The sequence below is a fragment of the Manacus vitellinus genome, unplaced genomic scaffold (assembly GCF_001715985.3).
Source record: "Manacus vitellinus isolate BGI_N305 unplaced genomic scaffold, ASM171598v3 scaffold_59_pilon, whole genome shotgun sequence".
NCBI classification, from domain to species: Eukaryota; Metazoa; Chordata; class Aves; order Passeriformes; family Pipridae; genus Manacus; species Manacus vitellinus.
This window is the reverse complement of record NW_021940681.1, coordinates 1,784,307-1,806,314: the sequence shown is the minus strand read 5'-3', so window position 1 is coordinate 1,806,314 and position 22,008 is coordinate 1,784,307. Positions and strand designations below refer to the sequence as shown.

General features: G+C 37.4%; 2 protein-coding genes across 2 annotated transcripts in view; one reads left to right on the top strand and one right to left on the bottom strand.

Annotated features, from left to right (window-relative positions):
* Positions 1–2,276: 2,276 nt before the first annotated feature.
* On the bottom strand, positions 2,277–21,683 carry APIP (APAF1 interacting protein). The gene is made up of 8 exons (XM_029963335.1): positions 21,579–21,683; positions 16,529–16,629; positions 13,530–13,578; positions 12,087–12,204; positions 10,891–11,026; positions 8,175–8,342; positions 7,525–7,647; positions 2,277–6,291 (listed from the first exon to the last, which is right to left on the bottom strand). Exons 1-7 carry the CDS (start codon positions 21,681–21,683, stop codon positions 7,548–7,550), a joined length of 777 nt encoding a protein of 258 aa, XP_029819195.1. The 3' UTR covers positions 2,277–6,291; positions 7,525–7,547.
* The window catches only part of PDHX (pyruvate dehydrogenase complex component X), a 35,183-nt gene continuing 34,856 nt past the window's right edge, over positions 21,682–22,008 (top strand). Inside the window, 1 exon segment of the mRNA XM_029963334.1 lies at positions 21,682–21,851. Within this exon segment, the coding sequence (XP_029819194.1) occupies positions 21,682–21,851 (170 nt within the window).

Below are 22,008 nucleotides of genomic sequence, written 5' to 3'. Positions count from 1 at the left end.
TTTGTGCAATATGAGTTTTGGGTTACACTAAGGGTTATACTCGGGTTACACTATTGTCTACTTGATCAGACATTGTTCTCTTCTGGTCTGAATAGAATTAGTTCCTAGTTTTCAGTATAGGATAGTTTTGTTTTTAGCATTCCCAAAATCTAGTAGGAATCTACTTAAAATACCTGGACTTTACTGATGACTAGAAGTTTCAAACAGGACAATGTTTGTCCACGTATATTTTATTAATAACATTGAACTAACTATTCAGGCTACTAGAACTGTGCTGTTTTAATCATAGTTAAAGTATGGTGAAATACAGTACAATTTTCTAGTACAGTGGAAGTGTTGTGTTAGTGCTTAAACTGCAGTAGATGGAGATCATCATCCTATTTGCTTAACTGTGCTTATCTACTAATGTTGCCACCACTGCTACTAGATGCTTTCTTATTTAGGTGTCTGAGACCCTAATTGTATTCTCTCTTCTTGCCTTTCCTACAATTAAAGAATCATAATGTTTGCTCTTCACTCACTTAAAATGTTACTCTCCTCTTGTGCTATGGCTTGAGGCTTGATAGACTGAGCTGTCACTGAAATGCTATTCAATGGGTTCTCCTCCTTCAATTGCTTTTCAGAAACAGCAGCTGCTCTCTTGCTACACCTCCATATCTCTTTGCATCCCTATTTGTTTAAACTGTGGCAAGCGAGCATGACAGCAGCCTTGGGATTTTTTGCTTTCTTTTTTCCTGGTAACTGGACTTTTGGGTCCAAATAACTTACTCATCCAAGATGAGTGAAAAAAATCCAAACCTTTCAGACACCACTACAGCCCCCTAGACATAAGCCTCTCAGCATGTTAACTGAAGGAAGTACCAGGTGACAAGTGTGACAAATTCTCCAAATAAAAACTTAAAGCATGCAACTGAATTTAAAACGGAAGTCAGAGACCTCCAGCCCTAAGTATTAAGATGTTCAGAAACAGCACTGTTGTGTGCCTTGATTTTTAATTGCTAATGTACTTTCTCTTGAGGTCCTTCTGCCAAACTCCTATGTGGACAGTTCTTCATTTATATACAAGTTAAAAAACCCACTTGCTATGTTTTCTATAGGTGTAGTCCTGAACCCTTGTTTTTGTGGTGCATGCAGTATTTCCGAAGTTATCATAACCTGAAGGCGAGGGCATCAAATAAAATGATGACCCAAGAAGATGTGGTAGCTTGATTTTGAACACATGACAAAAATCATAAAAGGAATAATTTTTTTATTGTATTAATTAAGTTGCAGGGACTGTTAAGTTAAACTTAAAATAACCCTTTTAACAGTTGTTGAGGATAATGAATTACCCAGGAGGAGTTAGAGCCTGCTGCTGCCAACTAAAGTGCTTAGAGACTTGAGATAGAAGTGAACGATAAGAAGCAGCTTTCATATATTCAAATAAATTACATGTTGGGCTTGGCTTAATCCTGGCATCAGAATGATCTCAGGGGTTTTCCCTACATTATCTTAGTCTATGATTATGCAAATATCCTTTTAATGTAGTGACTCCTTAACAGGAAATCAGTCTCATACTTGCTCATATGCTCTTATGCTCTTGCAGTCAACAGACGCTTGCAAAATCCTAGTGTGTCTGAGATACAAAAGGCACATTAACTGTTTTAAGTACCAAAATTTTGCAAACATACAATAACAGGACATGCCTGGATATGTCAGGGATATAGCAGATGAATCAGGAAAGAGATGTTTCCTAACACAAAAATATTCTTGGGTTTGAAAGTTCAATCAGAATGCAAATGGTACTAAGTTCACATTTGGTTTCAAAGACTGTAAGGAAATCAGGGGAGGGGGGACAATCTTATAGAAAAGCAGGATTGAAACTGAATAAAACATGGAAATAAGACGAAGCATAAAGACAAAAGAAATGTAATCATTAGTGTTACATGCACAGCAACCTGCAGAGCCCGGGTAATCTACTGACATAGTGCAGTGATGTTGTTTTCAGGAACTGCACTGAAATGGGGACTGTGAGGGTAACCTGCTTTGTCTGGAGAACAGGAATTTAAAAATGACATCTTAAAAGAGATGTTTCATCTGGAAAGACAGCTAGTTGGTATCCTTCGGGAGGTGAGGAACTTAAGTCATAAAAATTGTGCTGTGTTACTTGTGGTAATATTAATATGTATCTGAGTAAGCAGGAGAGCTTAGTTCCTGATTTCTTGCTTTTTTAAATTTCTTCTAGGTGAAATTAGTTTATGTAACCTTTTTTCTTAAAACTACAGGGTTCTAGTATGGAAAGAAATAGCAGTTAAGCATTTGAGGACAAACTGGTATACACTAGTGATATGTACTCAAGGTGATCCCCACCGACCTTTTTTTTTTTCCTTGATTGAAACAAAGACAGCTAAATCCTTGGGGAGCCTAATGAAATTAAGCACCTAACTTTCCAATGGGATTTAGGGTAGTATCTGATTCATTCAAGCTCTTTTGAAATTCCCATCAAAGTGAACTGTTCAAGGCATGACCTTAAGGTAACACTTGGATCAGCCACAAAATCTAGACTTCCAGCTCTTTGTTTTAAACGTAAGACCTATTCTTTCTTCTATATCCAGTGTATTCTGTTTGTAATTACCAGAAATTACCATCAGAGAAATCGGAGCTAATGTGAGGCTCATTAAAGAGCAAGAATTTATGTTTAACTATTTTAAAAAATTCTTGTTGATCTGGTTTCTGGAGATTAAACCTGTAATTTTATCTGTCATAGATGAGAGAAACTTGCTAGTACAATAGCACAGTATCTTAAAAGTAAAAAAACCCAACACACATATGCAAGTATATATAGAGAGAATGTTTGTAAATGCTATTCAGACTACGTGAATTTCCACGATTCCCCATTAAATCCCATCTAGACAAACCTGCTAAGTCCATTTTCTGTACTGAGCACTAGCCAGTCACTAGTTTTCTTCTGACTGTTCTAGCAAAATCTAGTAGATGCTAGATTAAGTCTTGAGACTATAGAAAAGATTAAAAATTTAATATTTGGAAATGCTTTTGATTTCAATAGATTAAAATCCCAAGAAACAGACAATGGTTGTGGTTACACTCGAGGTTTCACCTCCAAAATAATTTTGCAATGGTGCACTCAGTATGCTGAACCCCTAGCACTCAAATTTAGCAGAAACATGACCCTGTGCTAATGATGTCAACCAAAAAATAGTGAGATTTTATTTATCATCTGATTTACATAGTAAAACCTTGGGTAGTACCAGGATAAATGCCTGACAGCTCTTTTCAAGATTCAGGGACTTAAAAATTTGCTCTTTTAAAAATCATGTTGGGTAGTATTCTTCTGGAGTAACAGCTTTTAACATGAAGCTGGCTTGAAATTAAGCCAAATATACAGATCCACCGACTTCTATGAAAGCTTTAAAGAGCTGGTAGCAAAGCGCAGTCACAGGCACCTCCACACACTCTGCTACAAAAGTCTCTCAGCTCAGAGGGCTCTGGGTCTGTAAGGCACAATTTAAATTTCACTTAACAAGTAGGCAAAGAAAACAAAAACAAAGCCTGCAAGGGTTCACCTCTCCTTAGAACAAAATCTAAATGAAAGTCCAAAGCAACTTGAAAAATGAAGCATTCTCCTAATTTCCTTATTGCTTACAAATCTCTAGAGATAACTCTCTTCCGTAGGAATGCATAAACTTGTATCTGCTCAGAGCTTTTTTAACAGTTTTGAAATTAGGAAGGATTAGTATCGAACTGGGTATTTTTTTCTGCTGCTTGATACAATAGTAATCCATTTATCGTGCTCCAGGGATTTTTTTACCAATTTGCCATCTCCTGTAAAACAGCAAGAAATTGTTGCAAACCTATTTGCCCAAAAAGCATGGCAAAAAACAACCTAGAAGAAGGCTACTAATGTATTTGTATTGTTCCATTAGACAGTGAGCTTTTTTAATGTTAATTTTTAAATTACAATTTCAGAGATAAAGCAAATAGGATGCCAGTTGTTCAGGCACTACAGCTTTCACTACAGAACATATATTGGCATCATAACTGCTTACTCTAAGTTACGAGTTCTATCTCTTTATGTTTCAAGATGCTGTATTCTGCAGTTTTATTTCCTTCTTGGAAAGCAAACAGGATGTTTTGTAGGAAGTTACTTTTATTGAGAAATGTTGGAACTTAGCTTTTTGGATGAGCCACTTGAAATGGGAATTATGTCATTTTGACATAAGCCTATCTGGTGATACTAAACCTAGATAATCGGCTCAATGGAGATCAAGCTTTTCCTGCAAACATATAAAAATATCTAGCTGGCTTATTAGCCCACAATTCCCATCAGAAAGTGATATACACTTAAAAATTATGTGAGCTTAGAAGTTTTAAATCACATGATCAGTTTTCCTATTTTTGTTCTACATAATTGGATCTGAACTGGAGGAGCTTTCTGAACACTCCAGAAAACAGTAATCATTTCACAAGTTTATGAGCCACCAAAGCTGTAAAGGCACTAATTTCTTTGATGAGAGTTCACATGAGAAGAGTGCATTTAGCTCAGTTCTATATCACTGAATGGGAATCCAAACATCTTGGAATCTTATATGACAAAACTTTTTGACTACTATAGAAATTGGATGTTTTACACAAATTTTAGAAAGGCTACAGAGTGGCAAATTGGAGCTGGATGAGAAAGTGAATATTTGTAATTAACATGACCCTAGAGGAATATATTTGGCAAAAAAACCTTTCCTCATGAATGTTCTTTTATATTTTGTCATTATACATGCAAAATAAACCAATACTAAGTGTAAATATACTGCTTTATACGTTCTTTATACTTACAGAACATTAGTATTATGGAATTATACAATTATGATCTATTCTGAAAGCATCATCAGAATACCACAGGAATTTACTTTTTGCAGAAATCAGGCAGTTCAAATATTTACCACTGACAAACAAGTGTCTAATACTGAAAAAATGTATTGATAAACATACAACCTGCAATAAGGTAGTGATAACCACTATTTCACAATAACCAAGGTCACTCCCCCCCATAATGCTTAAAGATTGCACATTGCAGGTACAGCACTGTATAGTAGGGAAAGACAAACATGGCCAACATTTCCAAGACATTGAACTTAACTGTCATCTCCATGAAAAGGGGAAAGTGTTGTCTGCCATCTCCAGTATCAGCCATCTCATCTTTTGCCCTGGTTCTGGATCTCTTTGAACCCACCTTTGACTTGATCCAACATTTTACCAGTGCCTTATTAGGAAACAATTTAGTAATTTTCTTTCCCCCACTCCCACAGTAGTTTCCTTTTAGGTTGAAGAGTTAATTAACTTCATGGAAGCTCAAAAAAGTGCCAGAGATGATGTAGGGGAAAGTGGCAGGAATGCAAGGCCCCTAGCAGAGAACACGGTCAGTCAGTGCTCACCCTGCCTCAATTCCCCCTTGGGAATAAAGTCTCAACGCTCAATCAGAAAACTGGTCACTCAAGGCTTACACTCAAGGCCACTGGGGAGCCACTGCAGAAGATCTTGAAAGACATTGTGTCATAAATATGCGATACGATGTTTTAATGAGCACTTTGATTAAATCTACCTTAGGGGGGCTAAGCAGAGGTCATAAAAAGCTGTCTTAAAGTTGCAATAAACAAAATCTTACTCAAAGTGAAGGAATGTAAAGATGTAAAAACCAGACAAGACCCAGAGCAGTCTTTCAGTAATAACTACAAAATATACACTATAAAATTATGTGTTTCCTACTCATTATAATGACAATTAGGAGAATTTAAAAATACATATGCTACAGGCTTAATTAAAAAAAAAACCAACCCTATGAACATGGCATGAAGGAATCACAGTTCAAACAATGCTTTAAACTTTATTAACTTCTAATTAAGGGGTTGTCCTCACTTTTTTCCTGAAGAATAAAAGCTACTATAACTTTCAGAAATAGAGAGTTATAACAACTTAAAGGATGTAGAATTACAGCAGGATCAGCCAATGCAGATTGTTGAAATATCCATTTTTAAGGCACACAAACAAAATGTCATGTTAGTTCTCCATAGTTGTTCAAAATCTTTTTTTTGCATCTCAATTTTCATTCCTCCTACTGTAGCACTTGACAGGATTCATAAATAGCAATTCAGTTGTTTTGAAGTCTCCTTTTCTTTTTGGATGTGTTGAACAGTCAAAACCGCCTGCTGGCATCTGTCAATCCCCTGAGTATAACAGCACCCCCTTCTGGCTTCAACAGCATGAGCTGAAATCTGGAACTCCCATCACCATGTAAGAAACCTGTACAGGAGAAACAAGGTAAGAGCGAAAATCTTCTAAAACTAGGCATTCAGTCATAATAAGTAGGCAAAGGAATATTAATGCCACTACATTAGCCCAACCTATTCAACTGTAGGGGCTGAGGTGTAATTTTAGAATGGTTCTCATGGGCCATGAGGTAGTTCTGTGCAGGTATGGCAGCCAGCATGTCTTTATCACTGTATGCACTGGCAGCACTCCAAATGTCTGCTAACACAGAGATTCACTGACAGGAAGCCTCCTGTCCAGCTGCTTCATCCTCCAGTGTGGGCATAAAGGCTAATGATCCAAGTCCCCGTCTGTTCTGGGCTCATGCAGCCTGAGCAACCATGTGTCATTTCTTCTGATGAAAACGTGGTGGGTGCAGTGGATTATCTGATAGCACAACTCTGCAACAAGTTAGTCTATCCTGTTTAATTACACCACCACTTTGGCCAAGAAGTCCTTTTATAATCTCTGTACTGGAATCTTTTAACTTGCTTACGTTTTCAGGAAGAGGTGTCTCAAACTCTGAAGTGTTATGCTACCGCTGTGTTTTGCCATACCAAGCTGTACATTGCTTTTGTGAGAACTGTTTCAGGGATCCTTCGTGTTATCTGTGTTATCTGTGTGCTTTTACTTTGAACAATTTCTTATGAAAACTTTCAAAACCGATCATTGCTACACTAGAAAACAGAAAGTCAAGGTAATTCGCTGCCTGAGGTAAACAGGTGACAGTAACCAGTGAAACTCTAACTGCAACCAGCCAAGTCTGCTGAAGGAAAAAACCAAATCCACAAAAACCCCCAACCAATCCACCATACAAGTAACACCAGGGATGGACTGATATCAAATCTGATCCTGCAAGATGAAGAACAACTGTGGGTGTTTAGATGTCTCTGTATAGATTATTTTACCATGCTGGGGTATTCTTAGTCCACTGCTTTTACTGGTAATGCTTGATACTGTTTTGTTTTAAAAAGCAATTGCACTCCATGCTGTAAATAGGTGCTAAATACGGACAGAACAAACTCGACTATTAATACATATTTTTTTTGTTGTATTGTATGGAAAAGGAGCTTTATTTCAGGCACAGATATAATTGCAGTGGTAACAAAGCAGACTGGGGGAAGATGAGCAATACTGAAGTTTCCTGAGTGGGAAAGAAGACTGAAGTGATGGTGTCATCTGTAGTCCCTCCCTCCAAACAGATCATCTTTACAGATAAATTCACACCTGAATATAAATGTTGTTGACATTTACAAGATCCCGTTTTCTCCGGCTGGATGTTTTGAAGGATCCAGCCCATGCTGCTTCATCTGCACTGCGATATCAAACAGGTAATCATAACACTCACACCTAAAATTAATAAGGTAAAAAAGTGAAATGTTAGTAAGGCTCAAGTCTTACCATGTTTTATGAAAACTAGTATTTTCCTTCCTTAAGCTTTATATCACCAATGCAATAGTCTGAATGGACAGCTCTATTACTGTTACTTCCAACACTGTGGTATGGAAAGTGCCCAGCATTTTTGTTGCATTTCTATCAGCAGATGAAGTAAATTCCAAAACTGGTACTAGGGAAGACTACACAAACAGTATTGGCAGGTGTCATATAAAAGCAGGGATTGTCTGCAGGTTTCATATGAGGAAGGACTTGTCCATATGAAAGGAAAATGTTGGCAACCTTATTAGCCAACACTGATATGAAAGAAAAAGCAAACATTGGAATTATAGATGAACCCACTCCCAAAAGCTCCCCATACATGCAGTGAGGCCTTAATGTTCTGAATCATTGTCAATGGGTTGAAAATACACATGACATTAAGTTCACTAAGGTTTTGAGGTATAGCAGCAAAAGACAGCACGTTGCTAAATTGTACTCACATCGTTTTGGCTTTTTCCCATGTTCTTCCCCACACGTAAACACCGTGACGTCTGACCAACACAGCACAAGAGTCTGGGTATTTTTCCATTGCACGTGCCATTCTTTCCTTGAGATCCTTCTCTTCTGGTGTATTTTCAATAATGGGAACCACTAGTGTATCATCATATCTGAAAGAAAAATGAATGTTCATGTATTTAAAAAAACCCTGTGCTTGGATCTATGAAGTTTTTCCCTAAGAAAGAGATTCTCCTTTGACTGTGTAAAGATGTTAATAAATTTTCAGCACTAATGATATCTTCTCTTGTGAGTCATGCTGTAACATAGGAATTCTCAGGAACATCTCTCACTCCCAAACACATACTATGCTGGCAATACCTGAGCTACACTTGAGGCACAAAAAGAAAATAACACTTTAATCTATTAGGTGTAGCTGTTTATTCACATATCACTTTGTAGTTGGGTCTCTTTACAACTTTTTCAAACTCTCCATCCTGTATTGGCATCACTTACAAGCTTTACCTCAGATTAAATTATTTAAAAGAATCATATCATGAAGAAGGAAATGAAGCTGTTTGCTGGAGAGCAGAAAAAAATTAATCCAGGTAGTCCAAAAAGCCCCTGGAAGATTGTCCTTCTAAGGCATATAAATAGAAAGTAGAGTCAACACATGAAAAATAAATTCTCTGTGATGGAGTCATTGGTGGGCTACATGTGATCTTAAGAGAGCCTCAGAACCCCAGTTCCAAAGACAAGATTATGCATGTTACTCAGTGGAACTTGCCTAAGAGTTCTTCTGAAGGAGGACTGGGATATTTGGCATTGTTTGAACCTTAATTAACACTGGCAGAAACTTGTTTAAATAGTTTTAATAAGTCCCCACTTCGGGTTCAGGTTTATCATTGAGATCACTTAGATATTTCATGAGTGGATGCTAGTAGTACTTACTTTTATAAAACACAGAAAGAAAGCAATGGTAAAAAACCCCAAAGCAACAGCTTGTACTTCAAATCAAATATTCAGAAAATTAAAGTCTCATCCCTTACAGTTTTCAATGCTGATACTTTCTCAAGGAAGCTATAAAAATAGTGAATGAAAAAAATTAAGTGGCATTTGCAGTTTGACTCATATATACTGATCACCAAAACTAGATTTGAGGCCAAATGAGCTAATGGATTGGCTTCCTAGGTTCTGCTTTCTACGTGAGTTTGGATGCGGGTATAAATAATATAACTGATCCCTAATGATAACCATAAGCTTTTTATCAAAAACTAGTATCTATAAAATGTCAAGAAGACTCTGAATGAGCTAAATACTTGATATGTCTTTAGTTTTATGGAAATATAAGCAGCCTACATTTAGTCAAAACTTAATTTAAAATACCTTGTCATATCTGGATTTTCAAAGCTGTTTACTACTGATCTAATTCTCCTTCTACAGAAGTTGAAAGGAAAATTACTCTGGCATCACTGGAGTCGTATTTAGGCAAAAAAATACTTCTGATTATCATATCTGTAGCGTTTTCGTGGATAGCTTCCAATTAGAAACAACACACTTTCAATCCCTTTCTTGAAAGGTTCCATTTTCTACTATCAAATTTCTTTGGAATTCAACGGGGACCCTTGTGTGAGGCAAGACAGTGGAATCGCTCTAGTATGGATAAATATGTGGTTATGAACCATATAACCTGAAGCTTTGATTTCTTCAGTTTTTCTGGTAAATTAACAGGGTGATACCAGACAACTTGGAGATATGGAACCCGATAAATATTATGTCTCCTGACCAAAATACGATGTCTCTTGACTAATATGTAGCAATATTTGAGAGTTCAAAATGCATATCCAAAACAGAAAATTGATGTGGATGTTTTTAAAACTAGTGTTGTTAGAAAATTCAATACAAGGGATTGTATTTTGCCACATTAAAAATGCACATGCTAATGCTGACAAGAAGGTAAAGGTTGGCAAGTTAACCAAAATGGAACAAAATATGCTTGGGCATAAAATCACATACGGCTTGCTCCCTTGCCAAAGGGCAATAGTTAGATACAAAAATTAACATCAAAAAGTGGAAAGAATTTAACATTTCAATTTCTCATCTACTTGTCACATGTTATATAAATGTTGTTTGCAGATCCCAATTCAACACTCTGTGGGTGGAGACCTCAAAACAAGCCATCACACATAATTTGGAATAACTCAGCACTTACCTCAGAGCTCATCCTTGAAAAGTAATAACATTATCTTTAATGAGCTGTTTATTCTGAATTCTCTTTCAAACTCTGTCAAGTAAAATCTGAAATCCTCTACTCTCTTAACATGCCCTAAACTAGCACAGGCAGTGATATGTGAAGTCCACCCGAATGTAGTTTTCACATGCTATCAATGCAACCTAATGTTGGTTGGCTCCAGTTTCAGCTTAACACTGTATAGATGTGTCAACATCTCAGGATGTAGCTCTTTATTTGGTTTGTTGCTGTAGCTCAACAGACCACAGTAGCCTTGACATTACAATATTTTATCTCAGATCTCTTCCACAGGCTTGCGACCTTACAGAAAGCCAATGACTCATTTATTCCAGAGGTCTTTTTACTTCTTATTCCTAACATTTTATATTACACACTTTAATGCACATAACTTGAATAACTCATCATCTATTTGTATTGTTGAAAACAAATGATCAAATATCATGCCTCTTTTCTTAAATATAGAGAAGTACCTGTAATAGCCTCCCGAAGTACACTTCTGGATTCCTTTTATCATCTCCTGATGGGTAATACGGAACTCAGTCCCTGGGTAAAGAAGGGTAGCCATAACAGCAGCCTTGGAATGAGTATGGATCACTGCACCTGCCCCTAAGAACACAAAAAGAAGAAAAAAAATTTAGAATTAATTTAAAAATGAATCTATTAGAAAAATTTTATTCACATACTTGATTAATTTCCTTTGATTGGGTCTCTTAGCAAACGGTGATCTACTGCATTAGAGGAAAAAATATACAGCAACCTAAATGAAGATATGAGATCATTACTCACCTATAAAGGATAGATTGTCTTAGGACACTAGTGTTAACTTTTAGTTAGTGACAAATTCCAGGAGACAAACTACTTGTACAAATTCAAGGAGAAACACTACTTGTACATTTCTTTACATAGTGCAATGACTGAAACACACTATTTATTTTATCAGAGTTCTGAGATTTTAAAGAATTCCCAAACTTATTTGTGAAATGAAAGTTTAGAGACTTTTACTTTGTTTTTATGTCTTCTTCAATTATCTACTGACTCTCTGAAAAAACATTTGTCATTACCTTACTGTGTCATGATGGAAAAATGGGCAGACAATAATTATAATCTACTTATAAAGTTGCAATGTTGCCATTCCTCAGGTACACATGTAAGCTTCTTGTGCAGGAAGACCTGAAGAGACTTCCTAAATCCTTTCTAAAACAACAGATGTAAATCTTACACAACATCAAAAGCTCACTATTACTGTCCACCTGCAAGAGAAAAGTTTCATACCTTTTTCACCTATTCATAATTCATAATTGTTAATCTCAGCCAATGGATGCAATGGGATCTAAACCATAGCTGCTGGATAGGCAAAACTACTGGTTTAAAGCTGCTGTAAATCCCCCCACAACCTACCAATATATTGCACTAAAAATTAGTGATGATGATCACAAGAATAGCTATACAAGAAGATAAAATTGTAAATTGTAAATGACACTGACAGGATGTTACTACGGATTCTCTTCCATTGTATATATATCTGTGCAAATCGATTTATTTTACAGTTTCATGTTTATTTCATTGTAACTTCTATGTATAAAGAATATGGTATTGAATATCAATTTTGTGGATGTACATTTACAGTGTTTCAGACACGGATGAACTAAAAACATTTGCTACATACCTCTCATAGTGTAGGCGTTCATAAAGAGAGGTGTGCACTGGCTTTTCTTTAGCTTCTTGTGCAGTGGAGGACCACTGATGTCCTGCTCATTCATGTCACAAACAAACATATCTTCTGGCTGTAAGAATGAAGAAACTATTTTGACCTGTGATGACTTGAATAGCTTTGTTTTCCTTCTAGGGAAACAAATACATATGCACCGTATATTTAATATAGAATGTGATTTTAACTTTATAAAAGTGCTGGAATGTACCACATTTATTCTAGCTGTTAATAGTACTTACTGACATTGTGTAATGGGAATTAATTTTAGGTACTCTTTTTATTATGAGGGATTTTAAGCAGGTATTTGTAAATCTACAATTTGCTCAGAAAGGAGACAGCCTGTACCTAAATAACAGAAAACAGATCAAAAGGAAAAGTAGTAACTGATTTAAAAAAAAAAGAAATGTAGATGTATTTTTCCTTCCCCACTTAAAGAACCAACAAAGGACACAAATTAAACTTACAAATAATCTATTCAACTTGTAGAACTATTTCTTTTAAACCTTGCTTTTAGTAGCTTTACATGAATGGTACCTTTGCATCAATTAGATACTCGTAATAGTACAAAGAATTGTCCAGGGCAGTAATAAAACTTTCTTTTTTTAATGTTATTTTAACAGTCAGCAGAAAATACATTTGCAAGAGATTTCCTCACTCACTGCACTCAAGCCACTGCTACTGATAGCACAGAAGAGACCATCATGGTTATCTAATGTACCTCTGCCTGCCTTCCTTGTTCACATCCCCAAACAATGCTGCTAAGCCCTGCGTTTCTATCAATGAAGGGATTCCTTTTACTCCTCATGGTATTTATCCTCAGATCTATGAAATGATAAATCCTTTCCACATATTATGCTATTCTGGGGGAGTTCCTGCTGTCATCAAATAGTAACCATTTACCATTCTCCCCTTCGCTTACATTTTGGGGTTTTTTTTGGAAAAGAGACAGATAGACAAGGTCACCTTTTCATGGGGAGAGCCCAAATATTTACTGAGACTATCAAGAAAAATATTTGTAATCACTCAAATGAAAATAAACAGTGACGAGGCGTTAATGCTTCTTTATGTATGTGCCAGAGTAACTTGAAACTGTGGCCAGACAGCTGTAAAGATACTCAAGCTTGACAAAGAATAAAGCTGCACTTGAGTTCAAATCTCACACAATTTGTGCTTATTTAAAGCAAAGAGATCTTCAAGACTAATATACACTGGCCACTGAAACACATACTGACTTGCTATGGTAGTGGAGTACTGGGAGAAATCAGCAGTTGTTTCAGTAAGCTGTTTCAACAACGCAACAAGTTTCCAAGTTTACATAAGAAAAAAATGAAATTCTAACCAAAGGCACTTTCCTGTATTTCAGGATGAGCTCTGAGGTAAAAGTACAGCTTAACGTACCTGTATTCTTTCCTTTTGGACTCCTGAAGGAGCGATGTAGATTTCATTCCTATGAAAAGTTGCAGACGGGGAAAATCAGTAAACACAGCTGAACAATGACTTTCCAACTGCACTTGATCCTTGATCCTTGAAAAGGAAATAGCAAATCTAGCCCCTAAGAACTTTCTTGCTCCTTCTATACATTGACATGTAGATGGTCATCAAAATAGAACCAAATTGTAGAAGAGCCTATAAAATCTTTAACTTGCAGGGGTACAAACCCCTGCTTTCACCTTTGTAAGAGGAAGTGCAGCCTTATTGTTCCTACCCCCAAAAAAAAAAAGCCTCTCCCTTCAATAATTCAAATTCTAATTTCCAGAATTCAGAATAAAAATTAAATGAGAAACTGCAAGCAGATACTGATCTGTGGCAAAGCAAGTCACAAAACTATTACTAAAAAATCCACAGACTACCTATAAACAGTAATAATTATCTGTAGCATTCTTCAATATAAATACTTTACTTTTTAACTGTGCAGTTTAGGTTTTTTGTGCAGTTATAAATCTATTTGTATTGATAAAGAGATAACACTGATACAATGAAATTAAATGAAATTCAAGTAGAAGTGCATCACTTCTTGCAAGGTCTACATGAACAAAAACCACAAAAATTGATTTAAATTAAAATTATTTTAAGATGGTGTCTGAATTATTCTCCATATTAGCAAAAAACTCCAACTACATTATCTCTCTCAATTGTAATCACTATTTGGCTTCAACAGTCACACAGTAAATTCAGGAGCATAGAGACATCTAGTGAATAATTAGCCAAGTTACAGATACATTTCCTACAGACCATGAGAAGTTTGTATTCCTGGACAAGAGCAATGGAGCTGGTGAAGGGTCTGGATCACAAGTCTTATTAGGAGAGACTGAGGGAGCTGGAGTTGTTTAGACTGGAGAAGAGGAGGCTCAGGGGAGACCTCATCACTCTCTACAACTACCTGAGAGGAGGTTGTAGCCAGGTGGGGGTCAGACTCTTCTCCCAGGTAACAAGTGACAGGAGAATCGGAAATGGCCTCAAATTGCACCAGGGGAGGTTTAGATTTCATATTAGGAAAAGGTTTTTCACTGAAAGGGTTATCAAGCATTGGAACAGGCTGCCCAGGGGAGCAGTTGGCTCACCATCTCTGGAAGTGTTCAAAACACTTTAGGCATGGTGATTAGGGATGTGTTTTAGTGGTGAACTTGGCAGTGGCAGGTTTATGTGGACTCGAGGATCTTAATGGTCTGTATCAACCTAAACAATTCTGTGATTTTAATTCTTCTAAAAATAAAAACTCTTAAGATGATGTATATCCATAGGGGTAAGATGTCTGTGAAGTACATAAAAATATAGCTTTATCATATTTGTAATTTTTAACATTCATGAATCAACACTGCCAACATTGCATTAATTTAGTCCTTTGCGTGAGCAAGATGACTGAGAGAGCGACATGGAGAAATCAAGTGGTGATTCAGTTACCAATGAAAGACATGCAACTTTTTTTAAAAACAGACTTTTTTCTTTTTAACAAGAAAGGAAAACTCTAATGATGAAATACAGCCTTCAAAATACAAGATATCTGACAATGAATTTTAGATCCATTTTTTAGTATGTTAACTCACGTCCAAAGTGGTATTTTTTTTTCTGAATAGTTGATATGAACAGTGAGTAATGCTGATTAGAATTAGCTGGTAAAACCAGTAGTTATATTTTAATCAAATTGTAATTGTTCACTATTTCCTATGTAACAATTCTAAGATAGTCTGATCTCTGCCTTATAGCTACTCATTTTGTAACAAAGCTACTGCTACTGTAGATATAAAGTAGTATAGTACACACACATAACTATTCCTAGACCATGTACAATATTGATATCAACTAAAACATGTATTTATTTAGGTGTAGTCTGAGCAACCAAGTAACAACTGCTGAGGAAAACTATACTACTGTGTTAGTGAATTCTCTGATAATGCCATTTGTCTTGCCACAACCAACATGAGTCACACTGAAATGACAAAGAAAATAGGCTACATTTAGCTACTGATGACAAATTAGTGCTAGAAAGATCCTTCCAGAGACAGCTTTGAAAACAAAAAATAACCCTCTTATCATTGCTCACATTGTTATTACTGCTCTTGCTTTGCTGGCAAAAATCAAGCAGGGAGGTGAGATGACCTGCACAAAGTCCAAACGGCACAAATATTTGCATTTAGAATCTTTTCTTCTATATAAAAAAATATATATATATAATATATATTTGAATAGCAATGGCTGTGCATGCATGCATGCAAGTGTATATCAGAAAATGAAAAGTCAGACACTCTCAAGTTAGTATCACAACCCTGTGACTGGTGACAGAATTGCAGGCTCTGTGTAAGGCATTTTGCAGAACGAGAACTTTTTTTCGTGGCCACTGAGAGGAGCCCTGTCTCCACAAAAGCTTGGAAATTATGAATGCGGGGAGACAAGCAAATTAAAACACAAAGCAGTGCTTCTTAGTAGCAGATACACACCAAAAATTGTTGCTATTACCTCAGTAGAATAGTAATCTCCTGCTTAAAGGAAACTACTTGCCTGCAAAATGTCTAGGGTGAGACTGATCTCAATTAACCACAGGCATTTGAAAGCCTTGTGCCTGGTGTAACCCACTCTAAATTCCATAGTCAGCAAAATGAAAATGAGGGAATGCATTGTGCTTTGAAGACAATTCATCTACCTTAAACAAAGATAGGAAAAGGACAGAAAAAAGTCTCTCTCTGAAGTTGTCTCTCCCCACTGAAGGGATTGCAGTGATTAATCCAGACTAGTCAGCTCCCTTTTGTGTGGTTAAATTTGACAGACTGTTCATTTCCCCCTCCGCTTTCTTGCTCACTCCTGACTTTCATTTTTCATGGAACTGAAATGCCCTCACCAACTGCTAAATGCAGCCAGCCCCTCTCTAACCATCACATTGTTTCTCTTTCATCATTACTTACCCATGTTTCAAGCTGATTCCTCCACCAGTTCCTGTTACCCAGCCTAAATCATAAAACAGTCTACAAAGCTCTGGGATAAGATTCCTTGGATGTAACTTATCCTAAAAATAAATTAAAGAAATAAATAAAAAACATCAGATATGCCACAAACCTAAGAATTTAAATTCCGAAACTGAGTTTAAAGGAGTAGTACTGTCGTACTGCCATACAACAGTCTAATTTATGTTTTCTGTGAATTTATTTTGCTTGATTTACAAATTTCAGCAGAACAGATTTTATTAGTTGTACATTTTTAAACAGCAGTCAAAAATAGCATAGAAAATATAGGCAAATTATTTTGTGAACTTCATATTCCTACATTTTTACAATATGAGGTTACTTCACATGCAGTTTAGCCAGAAGGTAAATTGCATTATTTTAACATTTCTTTCAGAAGGAAGTTCTTAATTTTTCCATATTCCATTGTTTATTACATCAATGAGTAAATCTGTGTCTATATATTAACCAAAGGTATCTGTAGTGTCAGAGATTCATTGATAGTTAATCTAAACCAGAACCAAGCCAAAACTATTTATTGGAAATCCTAAACATGATCCTGCACTGAATATATACAGCTAAGAAAGCTGTTCCTAACAGGTAGTGGTCTTTAATAAGTGAGTACTACACTGAAAAACAAAAAATTTTGAATATTGGAATCATTTACATGAGAAATGTAACCAGTAATCACAGAGAAAGCTGTGAGATGCTACTTTAATCCATTCTGTGTGCTTGAATTTATGCATGTACATATTGTCTTGAGTATTTCTGTTAGCTTATGTGAGAGAATAAAAAGCCAAAATCTTTCCCCCTTTACCAGTGTAAAAATAAAAATCATATTTGCTTTCACAAAGATCCTGATATGACTGAACCCATCAACCAGGAAATTAAAAGTAGAGAAACAGAATAGTATATTTATGTCAATTCATCTCCCAGGGATGGGGTAATATTTCCACCTACACTACCTCAGTAACACAGACACTTTTTTTCTTGTATGGGTTTCCTGTGAACTGGCATTCAGTTCAGATGCTATTCCTGCCTCCTCTGACTTCCTTTCTATTATTGAAAGTATCTTTTAATATATTAAAAAAATCATCATTTTACTCATTTGAAGCAAAAGAAACAAGACTCTAACCAGCACTCCTGGAAACTCATGAAGTCAAGAACCACAAACTGAACTCTCACCAGTTCACATTACCTGAAACAATTAGGACAGCAGATAAAAGCGTACATGAAGGAAAAAAGACCCCAGGCCAAATAAGCAAACACCTAAACTAACAGTGGAAAAAAACCACGTGAGATCTTCCCCATTCACATAACTGAAAATGAAACCACTACTTTCCAGCTCTTTGTCATTGAAAATAATAAGATAAATGAAGTTTACTCTGACTAGTGAAACATTTTTCAAATACTAATGACTCTGAAATGTACTGTGAACTGAAAACATTAATGTATGTGTCATATGTTTAAAAATATAAAGCAAGCACATAGTATGTGTAAACTATGAGTCCCTGTTTTGTTGTTCTGATTTATTTATACAGAATTAATGGCTGTACATAATTTTTATCTATTCACCTGTCTCAAAACTGAGTCCCACAGTATCTTGTGTTGACTCTTATTCAAAATTACATCCTCTATTTCATTTTTATTTCTAACCTACGTAGTACACTGGTATTTTTTCACTTCGAAGAAAAATTATGTCTCTTCTATTTTTGACAGGTTTATATTGCTATTGTTAATTAAATGTACACAGCCATAACAAAACCTAGATTATAACACTCCTATAGTTGTTACATATTTTCCCTGTTTGATGAATCTAGACATTTACTGAAAAATTCATATCCATGGAAGAACATAAGTGCTTTTCACCACTTATTAAAAAGAATTTCTAGAAGTTCAGAAATTCCTCTCATCAAGAATAAACATAATCAAGAATTTTTTACTATTTTTCTGCAGATTTCCAGGATTACAAATCAATTCACAGAGTTTAACAGCATTTTTCCAGGATAGGTAGATGTTGATGATAACCATAAACTATCTAAATAAAAATATTACTGTATTTCATATCTAAAATTACTGATAATAAAAATGACAGTACTTTCCATAACTACAAAAATGGTTCTTGCTCTAATGAGCCTGGGAGTGAACACATGGGAAAGCAGGAGGCAACTCAACAGGATTATCCTTGTCAAATCTCAGTTGGAAGCACTTTAGAATTTGATTTATAAGTTGAAGTACAGGTGCCACTGGGTATGCCTTCCTTCCTATTTCTCAGTCAGAATCTGGCCCAGTAGTTTTCTGATACAGGTAACATGAACAGTTTAGTTCTCTGTTGCTATGCAGTTGTCATCTTAGCATAAATTTATACATGCTATTAGGTATGAAGAAAAACTCCAAGAACTTCCATGAACTAAAAGAAGTGACTAATTTTTAAAACCATTAAATATTATGTAGAAAACAAATTTGCTGGTAAACTTCTGAACAGAAACTGAGTGGAAGTATTCACTGAAAATTTTCAGCAGTCAAATCTAAAAAAATGATTGTATTCTACAAGCCTGTGTTTGCTCAAGGAAAAATATTTTTTTCCTATTTTATTCAAATCACTGTACCTAATATTTCAAAACCAAAGCAAAACAAACCCACTCTCCCAACCCAAAACCCCAGAAAACAACATGGATCTAATAGAATGAAAATGAAGGCAGTCCCAGGCTGCTTGTGGAACAAATTCGTAAAGGTTTTGGGGATAATTTGCAAAAGGTGTAAAACTGAACTACAATGTGGATATTTTTACAGATTGTATTAAATAAAAATAAACAGTGCCTGAATTAAGTATCCCCCATTCAGAAATTGCTGAGAAATCACGTATTTTCCTCAGAAATAAGCATAGACTGCACAGATGAAATCACACCACTGATACATCATATTGATGGGCAGTAAACCATGATGAGGTTTCCTTGAATAGCCATGAAGTGATAAGTCTGATGTGGTAAAACAGATCTGTGCTACACTGTACACATGAAGTGAGAAAAGTACAACAAATAAGCTGGGAGATATCTGTTTAAAATCTGTCTTCAGCATAGAAATGGATCAAATAAATCAAAATAGAAAAAATAATGTCATGAGTCTTCAAAAAAAATTATTTTCTACAACATGTTCAGCACCACACAGTGCAAAAGGGAGGGTATTTTTAGGTGAGAAACAAAATAATTCTAATGAAGAGACAGGAAAGCAATGTGGTGAGAATTCCTCCTCCGCTAAAAGCTTTGGACTGTCAGTTTTTGTAGGAACTACGAACCTCCCACTGAAAATGATAATGTATGGCCTTTTCAAATTTTTTTATTGCAGTAACTAGAAGATTTAATAGTTTTTTAAAATGACAAATGATTAGCTGCTCTACTGCCCACCTTAGTCATTTATGCCCATGAAAGGATGTTTCCAAGACAAACGTTATTTTAGCAGCAAGAATCCACATTAGAGGGGAGTATTTTGTCAATACCCACAAAAGAGAGGGAACAAAAGCAAAAGAAAAAGCAGCACAGCAAAACTGGCAGGCAGTTGGTTAGTTGGTACCAGTATCTTTGCTGAAATATTTAGAAAAAAGTGCTGCTGTCACTGCTGTCCCCCATCACTCCAATGCCCCAGTGACTCTAAAGCTGAATGCTGAGTGATTCTTGAGGGTCTAAAGGTTGTAAGAATCAAGCAAAGGGGAATTGGGATTTTGTGACACCTCAAGACTGTCTCCTGGCCCACAGAACCACAACAAGCCGAGGTTTTGCCTAATGCAGTCCCTCTGAACAGACAGAACACCTGCACACTGTTGCAGCTGCTGGAAGAAAATGCTTCCAGTTGGTGTTGGACTTGCAGAACGAGATGAGGGGAGGCACAGGTGCAAGAGCACAGCAGTGGTTCTGAGGCAGGAGACAGGGAAGGTGAATTAATGGAGATGGCAGCCTGGGGCAAGCTTGACAAGGTTTGGAGTGTCCTACTTTAACCTCATCTTTACAACCTCCAACAATAGCAAGTCACAGGATCCTCAGGCAACCCATTTAACTGTTCCAGGTTAGAAATATTTTCCTAATGCCTACCCTAAACCTTGCTTGACAAAACTTGAATCTGTCCTCTCTTACCTAACAGTTATATACATAAAAAAAAGGGTATTCCCTTTCATATCTCTAACAACATTTTACATATTAAGACAACGACTCCATTTGCCCCTCATTTTATTTTACGACCAAGGAGATTCCTTCCCTCATTCCTAACAGGCCACATTACCCAATCTGCTGATTATCCCCATGTCCCTGCTGAGGTTCATACTGGTCTCTCGACCAGTGCCACACGCAACCCAGAGAGGTACTTTGAGCCCCATCCAGGTCATGTTTCATGTGCTCCAGCACAGTGTTTGGTTCCTCTGATGAAGCACAGCACTGCCAACTCACCTTCTGGTTGTGATGACGTATAAAACCCCAATCAAAACCAAAAAAATCACCCAAACAGAAAAAATCACAGAACAAACCTAAAAAATCCCAGTTACCATAAAAAGGGCCACAAGTCCTGTAGCTGCAGGCAAACTGACAGCTGGCAACGTTTTGGGAACTGCAGGGAATTTCCTAATATCTTGACAGAGAATCACAGAACTCTTAGGGTTGGAAGGGGTCTCTAGTGATCATCCAGTCTAGTCCCTCTGCCAAGGCAGAGCCACCTGGAGCAGGTGACACAGGAACGTGTCCACGTGGCTTTGGAATGTGTCCAGAAAGGGAGACTCCACGACTTCCCTGTTCCAGTGCTCTGCCACCCTCAACGTCAGGAAGTCCTTCCTCATGTTGAGGTGGAAGTTCTTGCGTTTTACTTCATGCCCATTACTCCTCGAATACTGGAGGCCGAGCGTGCTCAGCTCCTGCCGGCTGCATTGCCCGCTGGCCGCCGGGGCACTGCCGGCTCACAGTCAGCTTGTCACCCACCAACACTCCCAGGTCCTCTCTAACAATTAGCAACTACGAAGGCACATGCTAATTACGGTGGTTCCACGGGCAGCCCCGGCCCCCGCGGTCGCTCCGCTCCCCGGACCACAGGGGACCCCCTGCCCCGGTATCCTGCTCGCGAGTCTCCCGCCGGGCGGCATGGGGCGCGGGGTCCTGCTCGGGGGGCGCTTCTTGCGCGGCGCGCGGGGCGCCTGCGGATGCGCCGGCATCCTGACGCAGGCAGCGCCGGGACTGGGGGATGGAGAGGCGGGCGGCGGAGTGACAGGGGAGGTTGCGGGGGCGGGCGGGCACGCCCGGAGTGTCCTGCGGTGGGTTTGCTGTGCCCCGGGGCAAATAGGGGCATCGGTGCCGGGGGGGGCGGGCGGGGGTCGGTGATAGCGTTGCTTCGAGGGCTGAGACGTGTCGGCACCGGGGCGGGACGGTTTTTTCTGTCAGGCAGGAGAGGGGCAGCCTCGGGGCGGGAGC